At 37.3% G+C, this 25,998-nt stretch overlaps 1 protein-coding gene across 1 annotated transcript in view; it reads right to left on the bottom strand.

Moving 5' to 3' along the window:
- Nucleotides 1-1,390: 1,390 nt before the first annotated feature.
- LOC124154631 (semaphorin-2A-like) overlaps nt 1,391-25,998 on the bottom strand; it is a 689,552-nt gene continuing 664,944 nt past the window's right edge. Inside the window, exons 7-15 of the mRNA XM_046528475.1 lie at nt 7,035-7,265; nt 6,483-6,719; nt 6,008-6,184; nt 5,772-5,896; nt 5,536-5,687; nt 5,223-5,414; nt 4,667-4,910; nt 4,377-4,463; nt 1,391-3,429 (exon numbers count right to left, since the gene is read on the bottom strand). Of these exons, the coding sequence (XP_046384431.1) occupies nt 4,389-4,463; nt 4,667-4,910; nt 5,223-5,414; nt 5,536-5,687; nt 5,772-5,896; nt 6,008-6,184; nt 6,483-6,719; nt 7,035-7,265 (1,433 nt within the window). The 3' untranslated portion in view covers nt 1,391-3,429; nt 4,377-4,388. The remainder of the gene's footprint in view (nt 3,430-4,376; nt 4,464-4,666; nt 4,911-5,222; nt 5,415-5,535; nt 5,688-5,771; nt 5,897-6,007; nt 6,185-6,482; nt 6,720-7,034; nt 7,266-25,998) is intronic.

Below are 25,998 nucleotides of genomic sequence, written 5' to 3'. Positions count from 1 at the left end.
TTTCTGCTGAAAAAAATACCTCGGACATCCCAACGAAAGCAGTAATCCTGCCATACGCAGGAGAGTGAGGCAAGGGATTCAACTCTCCCCAAAAGAATTGGGGGTTACAGTAAAAACAAACCCCCTCTACAAATGAGCCCCGATCGGAATATTTTCAATACCCTGAAAGCCACCACCTTCGGTGGTAGTCCACCCTTCCAACATATGTACCTTCTGTGATTTCCACCATTCTCTGTACTCTTATTTTCATATACGCTACAATTTTCCAAATATTGAAGTCAAGCCTTTTCTGGGGAAATGAAGTGAGGCGATGATCTCATCTCACCACATGAGGATGATGATCTATTAGCATAAAGGGATCTGTTAAAGCAAGCATTAATATCTGGTGTACTAACTGAAAAGCTCCAGGCATTTCATAATAACCCCAGGAATTAGCCCATGCTATAAATTATAAGTATGTAGTTGAAATACTATGAAATAACATCTATCTATGAAAATGAAACAAGTAAAATGAACATTTGCTATTACATTTGTAATAGAAATAGGAGTGGTTACAGCTTGAGTTGTCAAGAAAATAAATATCACATTTTAAGGGCAATTGAAGGAATAATTTCAAAAATATATCTAACACATTTATCCAACATATGATTTATTACATATACCTGCCATATGACCTGCAGGAAATTAATCGGTGCGCAGGAAACCATATGAAAACAATTAAAATATTTCCCCCGAGTGAATTCATCATAAAATCAACCAACACTGGTGAGAAGAATTTGTTTCATAAGCATGGTTATGTTGTTTATAGGTGGGTGAAATGGGTTACATCACACCTGTGCTAAGTGGGCTTTTGGTCAAAATGGTGAATAACTTAATGAGAAAAAATGTAAAATTGATTGGGTTGGCCATTGAAAAGAGAATGAGGGGGCATCCTCCCTCAAGAACAAAAAGGGTGAGGAAAATGAGAAGAAAAATGGAGCAGTGAGTTGGATCCTGTGGAAAAGGTAGGAATTCCCTCAGTACATCAGGGTGGCAATCAGACACTTCATGACATGAGATTCTCATCACTGGGAATTGGAAGGAGCGAGTATTAGGAATGGAGCAAAAGTATGGGTATTGAGTTGAGGGTAGGAAGACTCTATCAGGTCAGGTAAAAGTAATAAAAATGTGGAGAATTGACCTTTCTAATGCATAAATAATTGCTTCTTTTCATAACTCATGGATTAATAACATTTTACCATTGGCCTTGCATCTGATTTATTTGCGTCACATCATCAAAAAGGTAGCATTATCTCCAACACAATTAATGCCATTCATAACAGAAGGATAATTAATGTTGTTAAGGAACAAAAATTTGGTGTACATTCCAATAAATAAAATAAATTGTATGTTGAATTAAAAATCTTCAAGGAAATCTTTATTAACACTTAGCTATATACATATATTACAGCAAGTTTTGCTGAGAATCAAAAATGTACATCATTTTTCCAAAATTTCAATTGCTTACAATTGTTAGAACATAACAAATATCTCAGCATAGGAAACCTTCTTTTATACATTATTGGGCAAAAAATATTTTAGTGATTGATACCAGCATTGATTTTGCTGGTCAATTTATTTTTAGAAACATCTAAAATTTGAAAATAAACTTCACCTTGAAATTATTTTAGTTTAGTAACAGTATATGCAGAACACACCAGCTTAGTTGCTTCCAAGTACACATGCCACTCAAAAATGCTCAGCAAGTATTACCTATTAAAGATCTCAGTGGGCTCTGCTTAGCAAGTTTATATTTTTCCAATTGGAGAGATAAATATATCATATATCACCTATGAAAATTTTATAAACTGGTGCTGATACAAACAAATGGAATAATATACCTAGATAAATTTGGCTAATACAAAATAACTTTAATTGTTAATAAATCATACACTATAGGGTATTGTCACCCCATGTAAAACAAGATCATTCACTACACAAGCTTAAAATACTTGATGCTTCATATGACAAAGTAAATCAGTTATAAAATATTCCTCCTTTTCTAAAACATTTGGCAATTTTTAAATAATCAATATACAGAAGTTCCAAGATCATGATTGTGTTTTATAGACAGCAGTTAAAGTGTCCCTTAAAAATTTTCATATACATAAAAAACAATTTTTTTCCCAATAAATATGAAAAAGAACATACAAATACACAAATTTATCCAGTATTTGAAAAATTAATGTAGCCACATTGACAGGTATAAATAACCAATGTCATTGCATCATATTTTATTATTACCATAAACTAAATGTAATTCTAAATGTATAAAAATATTTTCATACAATTAATTTAAAAAATTGCAATTATAATCTTACTTAAAAAAATTAAAAAAGCACATGTAAACAATATCTTCTCCATATTCAACCTTGAACTCTACTTCAATGAAAGGCATCTTAAATCACACTTCATATTACTGATGGTAATAAAATCAAGGCAACAACACGCATAATAGTACTGCATTGTTTTCTTAATTCCTCTGGAACTGAAGAGAGCCAGCGCTAGAAACTTCAGATTCTAGGCACACTCCTGCATTCTTCTTCATAAAAATGGACAACATCCCCTTGAATTTATTCTGCATCCTATTCGATATAATTTTTTTGAAGATTGGGAGAAATAAAGTAAAATAAAAAAATAACTTAGGATTTGTAATATTTTAGATTAACTCTGCTCATTAAAAGTCTGAAAAAACCTCAATCACATAGTCTCCAAATCTATGCGTACTTGAAACACAAATCTCCAATACTGATGTCTCGCAACTCTGGACACAGGTTTTTATAACACAGCATGAAAAGACTTGAAGAAATCAAACTGAATAATGTATCACTTCTAACAGTCTCATTCATGCCTAAATATAGCTCTCTTGTTCATGTATGAACCAAAAGGTATTTTCCCAAAGAAAGGAAAACTGCAGTCACTGAAGTGCACCATTCACAAAGAACACAAGCAAGTCACTTGCTTATTCTTCTTCCAATTGCAGGCTATTGATCACCCTCAACCATGCGTTGCTTTCAACTGAGTAGAAAATTTATTTACACATGAAGCTTTGAGCAGTCATGAATTTCACAATCTCAGCTATCCATTATATATCACCGCATTTTACATTCTTCTTTCCTTTCAAATCAACAGCAAAAAGTTCGTTAAAAAATTATTTTTTCTTTTAGGACAATACCACTAAGCTGCACTTAAGTGATGCCTAAGTGGACAGTTTTATTTTTCAATTTGTGGTCACTTCCCTGAGCCATCTTCCCTACTCACAATGAGCAATCAAACTTCTCTCATTGTCTCGACCAACTTGGAACTTTCATTGCAGGTGGAGATGCCCATCTCTTGTTTACGTCAAACAGAAGACCTTAACATATGGTCACCATTGGCTTTGCAGCAGTTCTGAAAGAGTAAAAGGCAAGAGAATAATGTTAGAGACCTGTAAGTCCATAGGAATGGGTGGAGTTTTCAGCATTCCAAACCCAAGCATTAAGCATTTCAAAACTTAAGGAAGGAAAAGACTCACACATGGCCGCACAAAATGGAATCCAACCTCCATGTAAATACTCCTCCAACAGTATTTAGTTAATTTAGTTCCTATTATTACAGTAATTTAATCAATTACAGGAACTATTTGATGATATATGTCTTCAGCTGAATATGTTTTATAATTTTACCAAAAGTTTAAAAACAATGCAATGCAAAAGTGTTAGTTGAACTGGTAATCTATTTCTCTCAGCTATACTGAGATACATATTTTTTCTGAAAAAGCACATCAAGTGATGTCCTTCATGGAAATTGACAAATTATGGTAACAAATAGAAGAGAAAATCAGTCCTTTGAATTTATATACAAACCTTCCAGTCTTTAAAAAGGAAGGGAATTTCTTAGTTGCCAAGAGGGATATGTCAATTGCTAGGAACACATAAGATCAAATATAAGGCCATTTAGTAGGGTGGTGAAAGAGGCTTTAAAAAAGTTTTAATATTCCTAAAAATTTTCAGAAATTTACTATTACCATTTCCACCCTGACAAGGTTATCTGATTACAATCAATATAAACTTTGGAAGGACGGTAGCTGGGACATTAAAATAGAAACAAAGAGACTAAAAAGAAATAGGATATCTATGAGGCTCCCATCCCAGTAAAATTTTTAAATGAAAGGATGCTCTCACAAATATGCCTGGTTATTAACTTTGAAATAAAAAATGCAAATATAACTTTAATTATATAACACATATAATTAACAGTGAAAAATTGCCAGCGTTATAGATTATACTGGCAAAGATAACTGCAATCCCATTGCACTTGAATAAAAATAATTAAAAATTTTTCAAATATATTCTCACCTATTTACTGCGTTATGAATCATTCCCATGGATCCTCAAAGGATGAGATGCTTGAAGACTGTTATTTTCCCTGTTGTTGCTACATTGCTGGAATAGAATGACAGTATTATTGGTGAATTCATAACAAGAAAAGAATATTTCAGAATTTTTTTTTCATTAAAAGTAGAGTACAAACATGAATTGCATAAGAACAAAAAGCATATAATTTTTGCAGATCAATTATTACAAATGAAAAAGTTCAAATTATTGGTGGCACAAATATGCAAAGAAGTTAATGAAGATGATCTTACTGATTTTTTCCTCTCCCAAGACTTCATGGCTGTTTTATATTTTTCAAACTCGTGACACCAATCAGAGTAAACTCTTTGATAGTCATGAGATTTAGTGGGAGCACTGCAGCGATGGGCATCCACAGTGACATTATGGCTGCAGAGAAGCTGACCACCAACCCAGCAATCGTATCGTCCCCCATCAGCTTCAGTCACTCCGACCACAACTAAGCCTCGTTCAGAGGTTTCAATGTATTTTCCAGGCCTGTGAACAGCAATAATAGTTAAAATTTATATAAGCTACTTTTATTTTCACACAGAAATGACCTCCTACAGGTAAAAGAAATTATGAGAAAAACCACTGATTTACATCACCCCAATCACATATAAACCCAATTGTTGCAACAATATTTAGGAAAAGGTAAATACGTAGTCCTTTATAAGTTATTATGTATGCCCTAAAGGAACCCTAAAAATAACAGCTTGCACTACTTTCCAGTTAAATTTTCAAGCTCAAGATAAGTCTTTCAAAGAGAATCATGATGTCTGCAGAATAGAGCTCCTTCTACGAACTTACTTGTAAATTACTTGAGAACGTCCTTTGTCTTTAGAATGGTGGTACCAAACCACATGCTGATTGGCAAGAACTTCTGGCATTTTCAAAAAACACCCCAGATGAATACTTTGGCCCCATGTCACAACCATCCTCTTCTTCATCGCTGAGCTATCACACATACTATGCGTTGTATTTGCCACATCTTGGAGATATCTGTAAGCCATTATTGTTGGTGGGAGATCAAAATTTATTCATTAATTTTGTAATATAATAAAATAACAATGACAGGTAAAATAAATGGCACAATTAGCCACAATTAATGTACGAAACTTACCCAGGAATGTATGGTTTGCACGAGTTAGAGTCTTTGTCCCAGCCGCAATAAGGATCATGACCGCACCTCAGGCAATTGTCGTACCTCCTATTACACATTACTAAGTCAATTTGACGAATGCGGTTATCTGAGGCAACATACAAAGACTTGTGCTGAAAAATAAAACAAAATTATCACAGCATCTGGCAACCATGGTGATTTGGCTCAAATGTCTGTCACTTCTCAAATATCCATACCTGATTTGATATTGTCATCACCCTAATTGGTTCATCTGGGGTTACATCAAATACGTCCAGCAATCGTGACTGAGATTCTCCCTTTGCGTTGAACCATTGAACTATTTTGTACACTTTCCCAGTATCTTTAAGTTAAAGAAATGATGTTTGAGTTAGAAAATATAATCATGAATGGTTGGATAAAACATTTTTCCAACGCTTAATTTTTAGGAAGATAACAATATTATGATACTCACTAGTTCCAGCATAATAAATAGTGTAATCCAGTTCTCTGCCATATATATTAATTGTTAGCTTATCCACAACTAGATGGGTAAAAAGAACATCTCTTTTGTAATATACAGGTTTAGAATTCTCATGTGCTACAGCTTCATCCATTAAGGGGTGAGATCTTATGAAGTTCAGGACTGTATCTGGAAGTCAAGAAACAAGATTTTCGAAAACACATACTTTACATGAGAATTATCACACATTATTAAAGAAGGATTCTGACTACATAGATACTTTAAGGCATTTATACATCCAATATCATTAACATGGTTGACATTATTTCCATGAAAATAAATGAACTTTACTTAGGCATGCATAAAAGTGCTAATATAAAATGTATTCATATTTGTAGAAATGCTTGAACCAAAATGCCAGGATATGTATCCAATTGTATTGGTACATTATTTAATAGTTAGTATAAATGTGCTAGCTTCCACTCACCAGGTAAGGTTTCAGTGTCATTGACACACTGGCCTGGTCTAGGTTCGGGCACACGATTTGACTGGACTGGAAGCCAAGCAGAACTGCTTGTTGCTTGCTCTTTGAATTTTCCTGCAAATGCCTCTTGAATGGCATCAATGGAGAAGGAGCATATGGCTGATCCCATTAGCCCGTTAGTAGAGGTGATGAAGGTGCCATAGAAAGTCCTTGTATCTCCTGGCACCATGTACACACTTTCTGCATAGGTTAAATTGAATAAAATGGAATGGACACAAATTAATCAACTATAATAACTGCATGAAAAATTCAATAAGCTAATGATTTGTTGCTAGATTTATTTGAAGCCTCCCCAGTGAAGAAAACCAAATTTGAAAATAAAAATTTGTCAAAAAATTTGAAAAAAATCAGCAGGAAAAAAAAGAAATTTTTGCCAGATAAGAAAATTCTGGCATATGGTAAATGTCAGCATGTAAATGCAAGTGAACATCTCTAGTAAATTTTGGATTAAATATATATTACGTATTGTGGGACTATCTAATAAACCATACTTACGGATTTCATTGAAGTAGAATGGGAATTCTCCAGGAATGGAGCAGTTGAGCCTTGCTTTGAGGTATGTTGCCCAGTTTTGGCTCAAAATATTTTTCCCTCCCGTGTCCCTCTTGCAAACGCGTGCTACTCGAGAATAGACGCTTTTGCCACAGTTGATGTACTCCACTGCAGTCTCACGGAAGAAGAAGAACACATGTTCACCGATATCATAGGAACCTACGAAGTCCGGCTCTGAAAGAAACAGGGAGAAAGCTTTAAAGGTGGTTTTTTATGGAGGCGAAATCGACGGGACGTGCAAAAAGCGGATTAAAATATCGATAAACTCAATCCATCCCTTAACCAAACCTCTTATTTCCTCTTTCGTGGATTGGCTTTATGTCTTTCCACCAACAGCTAGTTCCATTTGATCCAGCGGAAGGTGGTAATATACATTAATGTAATCCAATCGGATATGTATTACAATAATGTAAATCCAATTGGATACATCCCATTTCCATGTGAACTCAAAAAAAGTAAACATACTCAATCACATTACGAAAAGACACCTCAGATAGATGGAATCCTAGACAGAATATGAGCCAGGTTAATGGCTTTTCCAGCGGCTTACTGACGATAACCAAGGAATAAATCCACAAAGAGATATGTATCAGCGATTTTTGCATTACATTACTCTCTGTGAAATTCTCATAATTGAATGCCTACCGATGATCAACTCCTTATAAATAAATGGTAAGGCATTTAAAAACACTAACTTAACGTTTCAGACATAATTCTAATACAACTTTAGTATCATAAGGCTGCAGACTTCACAATAAGTGCCTTGAACAACGCTCCTACCACGGCAGCCCCTCAGAAAAATCAAGGTTAGGTCGGAAGACTGCAAAGTCAGTGATCTGTAATAAAGCACTGAACAGATCTGTCGTGATATGAAAAGGCCGGGCTGTGTTCATTTTATTCTTCTCGGGCGCGTAGCCAGGAAATAGCTTCGGGAGGGCTTTGGTGAAATGCGGGTTGCCTGTACTGATGTTTTGTCGCCAACTCGCACATCGGAGAAGTACAAATTTCATTAAATCGGCTATTAAGTTCGTTTCCAGAGAGCTGAAAGTAAAATTCACCCTTGAATATATGGGGACGGCATGAAATTTAATTTTATCTTTAATTGAGAGTAGTAAAGGATAGGTACCCCTGTAGTGATATGCTCAGCATAAGTATCGCGGGTGGTAGCCTAAAGGGAAAAATATTGTTGAAACGGGGCTGAAGCCCCAAAAGCCCCCATCAAACTACTAGTCCTGATACTACTCAAAGTAATACATGTCAGACCCTAAAAGTAAAAAAAAGAGCGCTAAACTTAATAACAGCGTTAAAATTAATAATATGATTTGATTACTCAAATATCTAGTTCATGTAATCAGTCAATATCAAAATTCAACAACATGATTGGACGATAGCAATCTTGGAATTTTAATTACACAAATGGATCCACAAAAGGACTGGATTAATATGGCTTTAAATTTGCCCTGTTCCATTTGAGTGGTTTTATTTATATTAGAAAAGGGATCCTGCTTAATGCGATATTTTATCATCGTTGAAAAACGGGAATTAGAAGAGATTAATGTAGAAATATCAGGATATGCGACGGTGGTGATCTATAGGCGCAAGCAGGGTCAACAATTATCTTTGACCAACTATCTTTAAAGGCCAAGAAAAAAATTTCTCGGGTCTCAGAGAAATATTTGGACGATAATTATGCCCATGACTGGATATTATACGCAACGTTATTAATTAAGGTAGACACCGCTCAGCAATTAACTTTTTAACCATATTGCCATATTTATCTTACTACACAAGCGGTCTAATTTTATTAAATTTGGAGCCCATAAAAATGTTTAGAGCAATTTTACACGCGGCGAAATGAGAAAATTTTGTGTCGTGCTCTCAAGATTTTTATTTGCAGTTAAGATGTGTTTCTAATTTATAATACTATGGATAGAATGGTTGGCGCATACATTATCGTAAATTAAATCCGAGACTATGGTGTTTACTCGCCTGATTCTAATTTAACCAACATTTTCGGGCAAAAATATTGCGAAATAAATCTCAAACGAATAAATTTCAAGGAGTATATGAGCCAGGTTAATGGCTTTTCCAGCGGCTTACTGACGATATTTCTGTAACTGAGAAAAAAATCCACAAAGAGATATGCGCTAACGATTTTTGAATTGCATTGTTCTCATCACAATTCTCACAATTCTTAATAATCACCCTGAGGAAAACTAGTTTCATTGAGTTCATCATTCGGCCATCATATCAAAATATGAGTTCGGGGAGTTTTGTAATAAAAGTGGTCTCTATAAAAAAGATCCCGCCTTCAAAACATTGAAGGAAGGGAAATAAGGAAAGGAAAAAGATAGCAATTAAGTCATTTTACCAAATAACAAGAGAATAAAAATAATGCTATGCTCCTACGTGAGGAAGTTTTACTCTCCCATTTGGATTATTTCGGTTAGAATTTTAACCTCACATTTTCCTTATTTCCCTTTTTCCGAGCCCTCTTCAAGATATCAAGCTCTAAAACTTCTTCAAAATACTATTGGGAGAACTAAATTAATTTTACTCTAACTTTAAATACTCGAAATGAAGTAATATATTCGAAGAAAATACATTACTTCATTCCGGTAAATACAGAATTATAGATATTACTTGATTATTTATATTTCATTATTATTTAATGTGAGAAAGAAATGATTGTCGAGTGGCAATTCAGTAGCAGAATTTGAAAACTTTTCCATATCTCTAATAGAAAAGTTAAAATATATCAAAAGAAAATGAATGACCTGATCTAACAAAAGAGACCTTTACTTACGCTGAAAGTTATTTTGGAGGATTTTCGATAGTACTACTTCGAAAGATATGACAGCAAAAAAATATGAATAAAAATTTTCATGGAATGATGATGAAATGATTGATGAGCCTTCATCTAGCATCCCTAAAGTCAAGTTTATTCTTATTTATCAAGAAATTGCAACGGTAAGGTTTGTAAGTTAAGGATTCTAGTGAATTTTTATCAGGCAAGCTCTAGCGAATTTCAATTAAAGTGGCTAGGTAAAAGCAACTTTTTTCCCAGTCAAGCGGTGATATTGTTCATATCTTGAATGCAGGACTAGTTACTAACCCATTAGAGTCGGCAATTCTTAAGTTTCCATCATTGGCACATTTTTGACATGAACGAAGCCAAAAAAAAGTTTTACGGGGGTGTTTGAAGAGGGTTACGTTTTTGGGGTTTCACTTGGAGGGGGTTGACCTAAAACTGTGAATATAAAACCAAAATTTGTGAGCATCAATATTTTCTGCGTTTCTATGTTCGTTATCTATTTATTTAGTCTTTGGTACGTAATCTCTCGAAGCGTTTTCCTCAAGATCGCGACATTTCCAGAGAGGTTTACGAATCTCGTGACCGTCCTTGCTCGCTACGGCCTTGAATTTTGTGGTCCATGGCATTGGCATAACACCCCGTGAATCCAAATAAAAGAAAGATACGATCATAAAGGATACAGCGCCACCTGCATTCACTCCTTCATTGGTTTCATCCCCGCCCCTCACGATAAAATGTTACGTGGAATTCTTATTTTTTAGCATTCTTACAGTCAAGGTAGGTTGGCATGGACCATTTCACGCCAACCTGTCTTCCCTACCTACGTGGACTTCAGGCCCATCCCCTCCCACTCTATGTAAAGAGCCTATTTCCCTCCATCCCTTCACTTACTCACCCAACATTCTACCCTCTAACTCTGTTTTCAATCGTAAGTGGTTCAAAGCATTCGATACGCAAATGGAAGTTAAAGTTAAGTTATCCATGCGAGCGTTCTCTCATAAGTGTAAAGTCACTATTATAATATTCTACCGTTTTATGCAGGTTTCCATGGAGTGCTCAGGAAGTTTTCAGGTAGCCTTCCTTCATCTACTTCCCTCTTAAATTCATAGTAAGGGTTTACCGAACATTCTACCCTCTAACACTGTTTTCTATATCCCCTTCCCGCTCAGTATTCACCCCATCTATAACTTCAGTTTTCTTCGTATCCCACCAAAAAGCTGCCTCTCCTCGCCAACCGTATCCAGCACTTCGTCGTTTCTTTTCCTCTCCGTCCATTTCACCCTCTCCATTCTCCTCCATACCCACATCTCAAACGCCTCCAGTTTTCTCTCTTCCTTCTTCTCACGTGCCCACGTTCCCGCAACGTAAAGCGCTACACTCCAAGTCAGACTCTAACCTTTTCTTAAAACTCTTTCATAACGATCCTCTTATCGGCCTTTCCCTGTCCAAGAACGCCGACTTTTTCAGCGCGATTCTCTTCCTGATATTCTCACTTCTGTACCCGTTAGCCATTCAAAAATCAAGATACTTGACTGCCTTCCAAAAATCATATTTAAAAGAGTAGGTACCTATTCGATATAACCTGATGCCGCGAAATCGAGTAGAGGAGAGGAAAATTCGAGAGGAGACAAAGTAGAAGGATGAGTTTTCAGGAAAAGGAAGGAGAGGAGTAACTTGGGGTGGAAATAAAAAAGGGTTCTTAAGGATAGGAATATTTGGATGGGGCGTCTGTAAGGCTGCCAGCGAGGAGAGGAGGCGGGGGAGTATGGGGGGGTGAGGCGGGAGGAGGAGGGGTGGAAATGGGTTGCGTTGCATGGAGGTGATAAGGCAAAAGAGCGAAGGGGAATGTTATTATGGCGACGCCTGGGCGGGTGAAGTAAAGGGTGTATACGTGGTATACAAAAAGGGAGTGAAAATGAAAGGGGTTGGAATGGAAGGAGAGGGAAGGGAGATGAGAAGAAAGGAAAGAATGAGGAGAATGGAAGGAAGTTGAAATTGAATACATTTCGCGACGGCGTGAGTCGACGTGGGAGAGATGGAGTATCACCATCCCAGCTGACGTCATTGGTCTCGTGCGTACACACCTATGCCATGCCGAAATGAAGCAAGGAGAGAGGGTCATTGCTGGAAATTGAAGTGTGTGTTGAGGCATGTTGGTCTGATGATGACAAAAAACGAAGAGCAGCGGGAAGAGAAAGTCACAAATTTCTTATGCATGGGAGGATATCAAGGAGTTGAAGAAGAAACTTGGGTGAATATGCTAAGGCTGGGTGATTGGAGAATAGAATTGAAGCTACGCCGCACCAATACCTGCCAATGATAGCGGAAGTAATTAACTTTAATGTAAAAATGATTTCCGTAGGAATGTTATTATACGTTATCATACGTTCTGAGATAATTATTCACACATTATAAGAAGTTCACATGAATATGGGCGCTTTAAGGTGCAGTCACATGCATAGGAAAAAAGAATTGGGAACGGAAAAAAGTTTGATGAGAGTTTTGTAATGAACGGAGACGGTATATGTGGGCAGAGAAGGGAAAAGTACTTAGAACTCGACGAGGTTAGTAGGAAACTATTGTGAGAGCTAATAACTTTTATATAGGAGGATAGTTTCAGGAAACATCAAGGGTGTGGTTCTTGATACAACTATACTCGGATGGGTGTTGGACAGTAAGATGGAGACCCTAAGGTTGGGTCTCACGAGAAAATGCTCCTGAGGCCGCGCCTTCTAGTCTGGGACTTGTTTACCCTGACCTAACGGGGAAAGACGAGAGGTAAAGGAAAAAAGTGCCGCTCAGTGCTGCAGAATATTGAGAAATACAGCATAATGACCCATTGAAACTAAATCAGGTATTTGAGGTCGCTTATTAAGAATCTGACCTCATAAATTTAAAATATTATAACTTTAGAAAACACTAAAAATCTGACATTATGCTACGGTATTCTCGAAATATTTTTATCGGGAAAGTCTTTTCAATTTATAAGACTTGTATAATAAATTATTGCTGTGCTAACAGTTGATTCTGGATGCAAACGTTTATAGCACGATATTTATGATTTTCTGAAAAAAGAAAGCAGTAATGAATCCTAAACTTCTTTCTACAACTTACTGGTAATGGCTAGAGGAAAGGTACAGAATAATCAGGATCAGGTTCGGTGGTTTCCTTCATTTTTCAAGATTAAATTTCGCATCTGCATACTTTTCCGCTTAACTGAACATACATTACAAATGTTTACGCTAAAAAATTTGGATCATGAACAAAAATAGTTGATTTGTTTTGCAAAGAAAACGTTGCCAAAACCATATGGAACTTTTTTCCAACTGGTTAAATTTCACTTTCGGTACTGTAGTTCTCATTTAATCGTAAACTTTTAATAAAAGTACAAAAATCACGCGCCGTTTTGTAATACATTAAGCATTTTTTTATTTCTTCTGATTCCAGTTTAAAGAACACTAAGTAGGAGAAAAAGCCCTGGTGATGTGGCCTTCCGAATTCGAGGTTTATGCAGCCGTGCACTACAAATACTCCGGCAGTCTCGAGCACGCTCGAACTCTGAGTGACCACTGGCAAATTGTGTATTCCCAAGCACCCATTACTTACACTAGTATCAGTAGCAGGGATTTTTCCCAAATACCCCCTACCCTAAATTGCTAGGAAAAAAATTCATTTATAGGTGAAGAAAGATTTCGTGCTTTCCCGGCGAATGAACTAAGTGAAGACTTCTCGGGATCGCCACCGGGTCAGGAACTCCATATCTGCCGACGTTTCGAGGTTCGACTCGGTCATCGGAAACCTGTGCTCAAGACTATCCATCACGCCAGCGAATCAGAGCATGCCGTTGACGACAGCCAATCAGTAGTCACCTGACCAACAGACTGACTGTGTGCAAGTGAAACTTCTCACTCGACACTCACAGCCCTGAGGACGATGACCAAGTCGGACATCGAAACGTCGGCAGATATGGAGTGCCTGACCCGGTTGCGATCCCGAGAACTCTTCACTAAGTTCATTTTTAGGTGTTTGCCTTATTTTCTGAGTGTCTGGAACACTGTGATCCATAGCTCCTCATTTGCTGCCACAACTGGCGAAATTAAATTTACCTTTCCTAAAGAAATGGTTGATCATCCTATATCTTATGAAAAGAATGATCCAGATATTTTTTCTCTTCGTGAGAGTAGGAAAATCGGAGAAAGGGGTAAAAGGAATATAATCTACAAATTGAACGAGGAGAGGCATAACGTTTGTCAAGTCATGAATAAAAATTGGCGGAACATTGCATCAGATAATGGTTCAAATTGATATTAGGTTTCTAACAACGTATTTGTAAGCAAGGTGGTGTCTATGATTAATGAATTGTCTATTCCTAGATAAGCATTACCAAAAAATAACTACACCGTAACTCCTCACTTTATTTTAGTTCTATCCACGAGTAAAATCTCTTGAAATAATAATTATAACAACCACAATTGTCAGTGCAATTGGTTTTTCCTTAGTTTAGTGGATATTTCATTCGCAAGATTTCAAATTCAAGTTTGAATCGGCCTTCAAAGAGAACTCGCCCGTAATTAGCAAATCTCGAATTCTGCGCATCGAGGCAACATTTGTAGGTTTAATTACCACGTGGCGCACTCATTAAAAGGATTTCTCCGCCTCAGTACCGAAACACACTTAAGTTGACGACATCTCTCCGCTGAGTACTTCCTGGAAAATCCAACTAATTGGTAACTCGTACTAGCGATGCACCTGCAGACCTTAATTAAGAAAAGGCCTCACAAGGGAAACGTATCTCTGAAGATGTTCATTACACATCTACACCTGGCTATTACACTACCACACACCAAAATGTTTCGGGATAAAAAGTAGAAAAATGGTTCATTTTTTAGTCTTTCATTCCAGGAAATTCAACTGAAAAAGTTATGATTATCTCTGGTTTACTGTAGGTCAAGGGCGCAGCTAGGAATTAAGACTAGGTGGGGTTTAGGCACAGCTAATACTGGGGAGATAGGGGGTATGGAATACCCGCCAGGGGAAGATGGAGGTGCGCGGCCCTCCCACAGAAGAATTTTAAGATAATTGATTCAAAATGGGGAGTTTTTTCGGCCTTTGGAGGGATATTTTTATAATCCTAACATTATTCTATAAGTAATATTAATGCAATTAAGTAAAATGGATTAAACTTAAAAATTTCTCTGCGGTCTGGAGGGGGGGGGGTTTATCCCCCAAAACCCCCATCCTCGCTGCGCCAATGCATATATATGCAATGTATACAGAGTCTAATATGGTAGTAATTCAGGTATGGCTACAAAAAAAATTAATACCTAATTTGGTTTAAAAATCACAAATTGTCGAAAAATTAATTGGAAATTTCGTGACTTTTGCTCATATACGCTCAAAAAATAAATCACAAAAAATCGGCACGATCTGACAACATATAGAGGTCACCGCTTCGGCTTCAAGTAATGAGAAATACCGAATTTTTCGATGAAAAACTCGCGCTTCCCTAACTGGGGAGTACTATCTTAGGTTGGGTGGAATATCCACTCATATGATAATTCTACCGTATTGCATCCGTAGTATGACTCCTCAATTCAAATTTATTGCTAGGTCATTACTTTCAAGGTATGAAATGTAAATTAGACCTTATTGCGGTAGAGTCTTGTCGTCATTTTCAACATTATCAGAATTATATATCTTATTTGTGCTGCTTACAGTCGTGTATCATGGTGTATCACAGTTGAAAATTTTAATTAAAGTCATTAACGTCCTCGAAATATCCTAAATAATATACAAGAGCTGTTGGCAAGAGTGAAAGAAAAAATATTTCTTGGCATATTTAATAAAAGACAACTTTATGTCGACAATTTACATCCGCATTGGCCTATCAAATGTTGAAGGGAATTTTTGTTCGGGCAAGCAATTCACAAATGGGCAGTCTAGAACTTTTTTAGTTTGGCACAACAACGAAATTAACATAAAATCGGATAAAAATGACCGAACGGTTTGATCTTCCGAGACAAGCGCCATCTCTCAGAATAAAATATTACTCCAGAGTTTTTATAATCTCGAATGCCATGCACTGAAGAGAAGTAAACAAGGGGTGGACGGTTACATGGTAGCACATTTGAGGATATTATCACGCTTCCTAGGGGTAAAGGGAGCCGAAAAACTTTGTTTGCACGCCGCCATGCCCTCGAGTTGATTCCACAAATGGAGAAGGGCGGGATTAGGGGAGGAGATTTGATATTCCCCGGCGCGCCGCGGGGGCGGTACCAACAGGGCGAAGGTCGAGCCACTCGACGAATAGCATTGGTATTGGGTATGACGAGTTTTCCGATGGCTAGAGTGCAAGAGAAAAATGTTCTCCGTAAAATACAGCAGTGAAGAATACACATCTCTTTTAATGACGAAGAAACACCTATGATTCTAAAAAACATTTCATCTGCATCTAGATACAACCCTGCAAGCCGACAAGCAAGGCGTGTCACAGGGGGTGTTATGACAGCAGCCGTTTACAAATAAAAAATAAAATCTCATCCAAAATTGCGACTAGAATTTATTGAAGTCCTTAGTTGCATAGAAGGAATATCCAAAGATTTCAACACACGTGTGATATCCATTCTATTTGTTATTCCAACTTTTTTCAGTGCGTCATCATTGAACCAGTGAATTGAGTGCATAATCAAACCAATTTTCAATTTCAAAAAGCATCCTAAGGCATCGTTAAGAAGAAAATCAGGAATAGAACATGATAACTAAGTTTAAAATAATAAATATCACATCCGGTCATTTCACAGTAACATAAAACAATGCCAGTGATGACATTTGAAAAAATATAATACATTCCAACCAAACATTACTTTGTTCTGGAGCGCTTTTACCCTTTAAATGTTGTCTGTTGGGTTGGATAACACAAAAGAATTCTAAAGTTGATATGAATTTTTAAGGGTAGGTAGTGAATAGGTTGGCGGCGAATTCTTCGACGAGAATAAACATGAATAATAAGCAATTACTTCCGCAAACATCACCGCGTTCTCCCATCAACGTTGGCACACAAGAAAACCCCTACTGGATACACTCGTGAATTTCGCCTTGAAGATACAAACGAGCGGGCAAAAGGCTAACTTACCCCGCAGCGGAAGCTAGAAAACCCCTCCCTCTCTCTCTTGTAATTAGATAACTATTTTCATACGCTCCGGGGGATTTGCTTTCAAAAGAGCTATCACATTTGACCTCGCAGGAGGAGAAGGAAAGAGAGAAAGACTGTTTGTTGCTTGAACGCAGCCGGGTAGAAAGAAATTTTCTTATTCAACGGAAAGATTTTAGCGGTAAAAGCGGGGAGGGAAACTCCTGGAAAACATTTGCGCTATTAATTGTGCCACCGAGGGCAATAAATCACCGCGGCGGGATAAATAGAAAGAGGAGAAGAAGGAACAGAGTGGGAGAATATAATAAATCCCAGCCATGCATAAACTTGGGCGCCCGTCAACGCGAGGCAGCAGAGAAGAGGGAAGGATGAGACAGCAAGAAGGAAGGAGCAATAATAAATATTACGTGAAGAGAAAAGCCTCTCTCCGGAGAAGAAGGGATGTGGGTAGGGGGTTGTGGGGCGAGAAGGCAGGGAGGTGGAGTGGGGAATTTATGACGCAAGAGCGGAGCGCGACAATGGAGGAAGTTGGCTGGCGGGCGGACCTGTCTGTTAATTCTGCGGCGATGATGAACGCGACGGCGAATCTATGCATTTCTCGGTAAAAAGAAAGCACACGAGTTCAAGAAACTTGGAAGAAAATATAAATAGGTATTTGTACACAGCACTATATTCCGGATCAGGATCGTTAATTTCCCCCTCCCTTGCGCAATAAAATACTACATCCAAGAACCCTTCCTCGGCCTCGCTGCCATAGAGATTTTACGTTTTTTCGAGCAATGTATTTTTTTTGAATGCCTCGGAAATCCACAAAACTTCACCGCAACACAAACATGGAATAAAATGGTTAATATTTCTACTGTTGAGACATTTTTCTTAGGCTTGTACAACAGAAAAATATCTTAACGAATGTGTATTTAACGCTTTAGTCACAAGCAAAATAGCAGAAATATCCACTTAAAACATTTTAGCAGCATTTCACATTTTTCAACATTTACTGTTTTTCGCACAAAAGGATAGATGAATCGGGCCAGCAAGTGAATGAGAACACTCATCAAAGCCCTCGCGTTTATCCAAAACTTTGGCTTTTTAGACTGACCGGGTTTCAATTAGTGATTCTTCATGATATTATCATTCGGGTAAACTAGAGAAGAGTATTTAGTGCATGTCTTCTGCTATACACGCCGTTTGTGGATTGCTCACCAGACAGGAAATTTATTGGGTATTCTAGACTGAATTTTAGACTACGTTATAACAATTACGACAACACAGTTATTGCTCACCTTTAGCATTTTTTCTTCTCTGAAAGGAATTGAATACCATTGCTACAGCATTAAGTATGTGCTTTTTTTAGACTAAATTTAATGCTTGTGCTGCTGAACATGATACTAAATGAATATACTCAGTCTGGTGACAAGGACCGGCATGTAGTTCTCTCAGCCGCAAGCTGTCAGTGGATTGCACTCCCTCCTCAACTCTCTTCTAAAAGTTATCGTTCAACGTAAGTATTAAAAATTTATCGTTATTTACACCATAAAATCAGTAATAATAAGGAGGATTTAGAATTTTATGGGGTAAAGGCGCAGAAAATGCTTTAATATTGGTTTTCTGGATGCTTTCATCCTTTATCTGGTCATATACGCCCTCTAGGCGAATAGGACCATGCACTCACTTCAAAAATGGCTTAAAGGCCATCTTTTTAAGAGAAGTTAGGATGGGTATTGTGATTAAATTCAGGAAAATATAAGATCATTCACTGATATTGATTCACGGGTTGTAAAACTCTCACGGAATTGGAAATGAACAATTTTTCTTAAACTGCTGCGATTCCGCCCAGTTTATCAAGTATCTGTATTTCACATAGCAGAGGAGGAAGGGATTTTCTGGAGAGGCGAGAAAAAAGTGGGATGCTGGCGAAGAACTGCGAACTTATTTCTTTTCAGGATGCTCAGTAATTATTGCATTGGAGTTCATTTGTTTACGAAATATACATGCGATTTAAGCTTCTCAAGTACATGTGAATATTTTTCCCTAAGGTTTATCGATTGATAACGACTGATTCATGAAGCTCTTTAAATATTTGGAAATCAATAACCTATAATACACAATCGACTTCAAGACCATACATTTAAATAACTTTAAATAAATTTCTTATGAAAATACACGTAAAAAATGTAAAAAAGGCATATGATTGATCCCTCACGTGGAAAATAATTCCATCTAGATAATATTCATTTCAAATTACACATGCATCTCAAAAAAATCTACTCAGACAAGCCGATTTGAGTCAATATCGTACGTAATCCTCTTACACCAAGTCAATTTCTATCCCCTAACGATTCCATTTATGCCACACTCTACATTTCCATCCTGAGACATCCGTCCCATCCTCCTCACTTCCCATAGCCATTGATGTCCGTTGCGCAGCCCGAGTTTCCCATGTAACTCCCCTTGTCGCCGTCGCCCTGGCGTCCCTTTGCTCCGTTATCTCCACCTCAGCTATCACATCAAGCCCTCAATCACGTGACTTCTCCTTTATCCGCCAACTCCATCTATTGCCTCATCGCCCCCGTTGCCGCATAAAATACCTTCCCTCCCCTCCTCCATTCCACCATAAACTCGAACACCGTACCTCCATTGCCAAAAAATATACTATTATTTTTGGAGAGGCCCTCTCTCTTCTGCATGGTTCGCGCTATCTTCCATTCCCCTAATCTAATTTGTTCTCTTCTCTAGGGGCCATTTTTCTACCTTCACTCTTTAATTACTTCAAATTTCATCTTATCTGACATTTTCTGTACACAAGAAGCATATCTAACTGATCAACCACTCAACAAAAAAACAAATTTTATTGTTGATACAAAAAAAATAAATTATTCTATTCTGCAAGTTCATTTGCAACCAATGATTGGAGAACTATTTTTTATATTTTTCACCTTCTTGCTTAAAAAATAAATCTTGAATTTTATCTTTGAAACCCATCCTCTCTAGCTCAATCATTTAAGAGGTAGTATTCAAATTTCTTATCAACTGTTTCAGAATATGTAAAAAAAATAACAACAGAGATAGGTATGACCTCTGATTAGAGGACCAACACACATACACGTATTTAAGAAATATTATAAGTACAATAACACAAATCGATGAAATTTTTTCGCATTTTAAAGTTTTGTCGAACAAAAGATTTGTCGCCGGTATTTAAATATGATCTTATAACAAAAATATAAACCTTTTGTACAAAAACAATGGGCAGGAGGATCAAGAAATTATGAAAACGATGTAAATTTAAAATGATAACCACCTGCATGTGGGTCCATCTATTCCACTTGTTTCAAACTCATGGTTGATATTGTTTGTAAATGCTGATTTTTCTCGAACAAAAAGTCGAGGAGACAAGAGAGACTACGAGATAAATTTACCAGCATAAAAATGAAAGCATTTCGACCATCAATAAAAGCAGAGATTCGTATCTCATACGACCTAAATTTCGGAGATTTGGGGATAGGTTGCTGAGCAAAAAACGATCTGGGACTATGGATGGATTAATGAAGCATCTACGATCCAAAGGACGGAGAAGCAATTAAAGCCGTCGGTTCGTCGTATTCGCATTTACAAGTAACATGTGACAAAATATTCGTCATTAGAGTTGGAGTGATAGGAAAACAAGCGAATGAGATGTGTATGGACTGAGTTTCTGTTATTGGCAAATGCTGCAAGCGGGGTAAATACTGGGTTAAAGTTACTCTCATTCTGAAACCACAGGACGAAGCACAAAATTTGAATTTAAAAAAATATTGCTGTAGTAATCAGGCAGCAGAAAATTTGCAAGCCTTATCGATTCTCTCAGTTTTAACGACGTTAACTCGTGGCGAATTCATCGTACAAGAATTTTTTTTTCGGGTTCAATGTCTTAGTTATTACCCTGAATAGGAAACATTGATTTTAGATGATATATCATCAAACCTGGAATGCACGTAAGACTTGCGACGGAACCTTAATTTTGGGGATGATGGGAAATGAGTAGGGGGAGAGAGGAGGAAGTTAGAGACATCGTAGAGTGTGTGCAATGGCAATGGAAATGAGAATGTGATAATATAATCAGGGTCGGAGGAAAGGCAGATACTAATATTAATGGAGCAAGAATAATATAAGATTTGGTGAGACGGAATAAGTGACCATAAAGGTGATCCTAAGTCTGAGAAGGGATTGCGACTGGAAACGGGTCCGAGGAACAAGGCATAGGAAAAGGAACACGGTAAGATGGGGCTGTTTACGCGCAATATTTTTATAATAATGCTTTCTCACTATTGTAAAACGTAGGATAAAGACAAAATAGACAAGACCGATCACGCGTATTGTTAAATCCACCTAACACTTGCTGTCTCAACTAATGCTCCGTGTGAAATTCGAATATCACTCTCTGGCAATGCTTATCATTAAGTCGTATTGCATAACACGAATATTCAAATAACATGCATATGCGAATACTTAGAATAATCTTCAATTTAATACTTTAATTCTATAGCCCAAAACTTTTGGAGCTCTGAATAAAGACAAATATTTTTATGTTTGGAAAAAATAGCCTCTACCCCTGAGGTGGAAGTAACATAGACTGGGTTAGCATACCAATGAAGACACGGAGAACGAAGCGAGTTTTCGTATTAAGAAGATGATTTCAATGAAAAAAGAATGGATTTGGATGGAGAATGGAATTTTGGGAAGCGACATCAATCAATCAACTTCATCATAATTCTCGGCTCTCCGAAATGAATTTTGAAATTAGAGTACTTCACGCCTATACCGTTGGAAAAATTACATCAACGAATAAAGATGTCAGGAAGAAATTTTATTTTACCTTTTGTCGAGCCTACAATTAATTTCCGAATAAATTGAGGAGCAGAGGCACTACCTAAGTGTTTGCATTAACTTATAATCTAAAATTTAACCTACCTTATCGAGTATAAGAGCTACAATTACGACTGTTAACCGGAGGGTATATTCATTGAGATATAATCTATCAAATTCGTAAATTAGAAATAAATTTTCTGATATTATTCGCGGGAAGAATTAACTCAGAAAACTAGGGATATTAACAGAATTATTGGCTGACTCAGTGAACATTAAGCGAAAGTCATACACGTTGGAGAGAGGCATACAAAATATTGCCTAAAAGCAGCGGACAAATATATGCTGACTTTAAGCCAAGAGCTAACTCACGACCAAATATGTTCAATTTGAGGAAAGAAGCTTTCCTTTTTGCACAAATGAGTTGACGTAGGCAGAGGCAGCAATAGACAGAGCCAAGATGCGAGAGCCAATCTGACTGGAAGCAATATCTAGACCCGATGTTCTCCATTTTTTTAACACTCCCTCCTCCACCCAAGCTACTATTCTCTGAAGTCTCTGGGGGCATCTTATCAGTAGCAAAAGGGAAGGAAGAAGAAGAAGAAAACATACATATATGGGCACTATATGGGAGAGTATAAATGTGAAAGCTTTTCCGTTCTGAGTGAATCCGATTGGGGCCTTGTTTTTCCACCACAGTGTCACAATCAGAAGGGACGGATGAGGAGTTCGAGGGGAAGCCTTCACTCTTTCCCCTCCTATCTCTCTATCTATTGCCGTTTTATTTGCAGAGGGGAGGCTCCAGAGTTCACTGACATCCAGTCAATATCCTGATCACCTCAGCCGAGTCATTCATTTAAAACTCACTAGATTTTTCAATATCATACGTAGAAATAATTGAAATACTTATGCAATTAATTTTTATCCTTAGTCCCTAATTAAATTTTTTAAATTAATATTATTCCAATAGTTATCTGCTTATTTTAACCACATACTTTGTTGGATGCGGTAGCATATCACTATCCAAATATTTTAAGATATTTGCTCAAGCATCCCTCTCATTTTCAAAAACTGTGGGCCACCCCCATATGAAAATGAATACCTATTGCATTATGATAAATCTGAAGCAGGAAATCTGAATTATAGGTATTTCACACCTGACTCATCTAGACTCACAAGAATTTGGTCCTAACTTAAACTAAGTAAAGCGCTTTGTGAACACGTGTGTGCCGCATGAAACACTGTATGTGAAGCTTGTTCGTTGTAAACTGTAGTGAGAGGTCCCTTCCTCCATTGACTGTGCCCCCTCTTTTTGTCCATGAAAATCTATGCCATCACATGCGATGGCATCCTAATGGAAATGAACGGGAAATGGAAGCAGAGATATGAAGGCTGGTGCTGTGAAGAGGAGAAGGGGCTGGAAGAAGTAGTTCGGAGAGCACCAGATTCTTTTCTCGCACCAACCCATCCCGTATCCCTGATTGAGACCTGCATCTCTGCTTCTCAAGAGATTTGGCCGAAGCAAAGGCTACATCGATGACCTACCATCCAAAGAACCAAGAGTTTATCGTTGAGTGAATGTCACGAGTGGAACTTTTGGCGCCAATCTGGTTATACTCGAAAGAAGGAATGCGTTTGCTAATTGGGATGAAGATGGTCCTCAATACTTGAAGTAAAGTACACAAACTTATAACATCGCAAAACAGAAGTACGTAATCCTTCACTCGGTAGGTATTCCCCTTTTTTAATTAGTAATTTTAACCTTCTATCCTCTCTACCAAACTCACTTTCACCTTTCGTGGCAATTAATGCCGTGCGTTCTCAATGGAATTGGACAATGGAGCTAATTTATTTACTTCACAATAATATACTAGGGATGCTATTGTTCAGCCTAAATGCATAAAAACATTTAAAAAGATTAAGAATCGAAATGAAGGCTTACTAATAAAAATATTCTCCAGAAAGGAATGTAAAATATTTTCCGTGTAAAGTTAATAAATGGTTAGAGAAACCGTATGAGCAGAAAACATCAATTAGATGAAGTACTCTCCACAAGAACCCTTATAACCCGTTGAATACAAAAAATGAAGAGTATAACCCACTTATGTACGAAACAAATAACCTAAATTTTATATCATTTATCCCGACTTTTCATTCACAGATATTGCACATAGCACATCTATTGCAATTTAGCAGAGCTGTTTTCAATCAAATAAATTCAATAGAGATAAAAAAGTGAAGAGACTTGTTTTATTTCGTTCTACTGCTATTTTCAATTCTTCTCCAGGTACACCATTTAATACAGAGTTATTTACAAAGTTAAAACCGGAAATAGAATTTTTTTTAATACATAACTGTTTATAAAACCATATAAAATTTTACCTTAAAATTTATAATTCAAACTATTCCTCAGAAAAATAAGATAAAGCAAAATGAGGTAGTAAGAATGCCTACTAAAAGAAGAGCGACTTCACGATTGCGCCGATAAATAAGTTTACATCCTTTTTATATTTTCAGCAAGAATGTGAAGTCATTAGGAAGCGTAGGATGAGTCATGGGTTAGGGTAAGAAGAGAACATGAGTAGTTGAGGGTGAGCTCGGAAGGGAAAACGAAAACTACTGAAATGGGGAATGTTATCGGCAATTCGCCCGATATACGTGCAAAAGTACTTCCCACACCACACCATGCTTCCCTCACCCTCGCCAATAACACCGTATCACCCCCCTCCCCCCACTTCCATCTGGGGTATTCAGGGGGAGGGTAAGGATGACACGCGGAGGACATAGGGGAAAGCTGGAAGGAGTCGTATTTGTTTCTCTCCTCTACTCTCCGTGTCCAATCCCTTCCATATCTTCCGACCACAATTCAACCACGACAACAGTAAATGGGGAGGGAGGGTCCTTCGATAAGGGTTCAGGGGAGGGAGAATGGACGAGCAGTCAGGGGTTGGTTGACGCTGGAAGGAGAATTGAAAGACACTGCTTTGGAGGGAACGCTTTCGGTAACGCAGTACTTGAGCGAGTTATTCGATTCCACTGTGTAAGTAGCGCAAAGCATCATCTACATCTACATACTTCACAGCAAACCACATAAAAGGCGAGTGGCAGGGGGTGACAGGACACCAGCCGTTTACACATGAGAAGCATATGCTCAAACAACATTATACAGTATTAATTAAAGTCCTTTATGTTTCGGGGAAAAAACGAATTCCCATATCTATCTGTTCGGCTAAATATCTCTCTTAAATTATCGCTTCTGTCGGACCTAGAAATACTGTAGGGCTCTAAGATGATGCTCTTCGTGTCGCTCTTAAAGATATCTATCAATTCTCAATTGTTCAAGTAATCTGAGCCCAGCGCGCAGCCTCAGAGTCTAGGGGCTCCCAACCTAATTCGCTTACCATCTGGGTTACGTCTTTCGTGCAGAGAGAAATTAAACCATGATCCCCAACTGAGAAAAGGAAGTGAAAAAACAAGAAATTCTAGTTATAAATAGGATCAAATATTCGTAAGGAATGATAAAAATAAAGATAGTGAAAAAATGAATGTACATTCTCTGTTCATGATTTTTAAGAAGAGAAAGAGAATAGAGGAAGAAAAAAGTAAAAAAAAAGCTCAGAGAAAATGTAATAAGAAATAATTGAAGAGGGAAAATTGGTATATTTCAATAACACGCATGAAAAAAGGCTTTCAAATTTTACTTTTTATGAAGACCTTAAAGATATACGGTAGGTAAAAACGCCCGATAACCAATAAAAAAGCAGTTGTGATAAAAAGTGAATATCATAAACGTAATTTGATGCATGCCAAAAAATACATATCTAATTTGCAGTTCGTATGGTAGGTTTCAGCCGCTCCTTCCATGAGCAAACATAATGGGTCATAATATTAAGGGGATACAGAAAAAGTAGACTACATGAATAGTTGTATAGATTGCGTCTAATTATGGTATGATAACGTAGACATGACGAATAAACTTCGCCTTGAAGAAAAACTTGGGCTGCAATGCCTAATATATTGTCGTGCAGGGCAACTTGATGAAGGAAAACGGAGAAAACATGAAAGAATTGCATCATAAAACCTTCTTTGATAAGGAT

Source organism: Ischnura elegans, chromosome 2 (genome assembly GCF_921293095.1).
Source record: "Ischnura elegans chromosome 2, ioIscEleg1.1, whole genome shotgun sequence".
NCBI classification, from domain to species: domain Eukaryota; kingdom Metazoa; phylum Arthropoda; class Insecta; order Odonata; family Coenagrionidae; genus Ischnura; species Ischnura elegans.
Note: the sequence above shows the minus strand (reverse complement) of the source record. Positions and strands in the feature narration are given on the sequence as shown.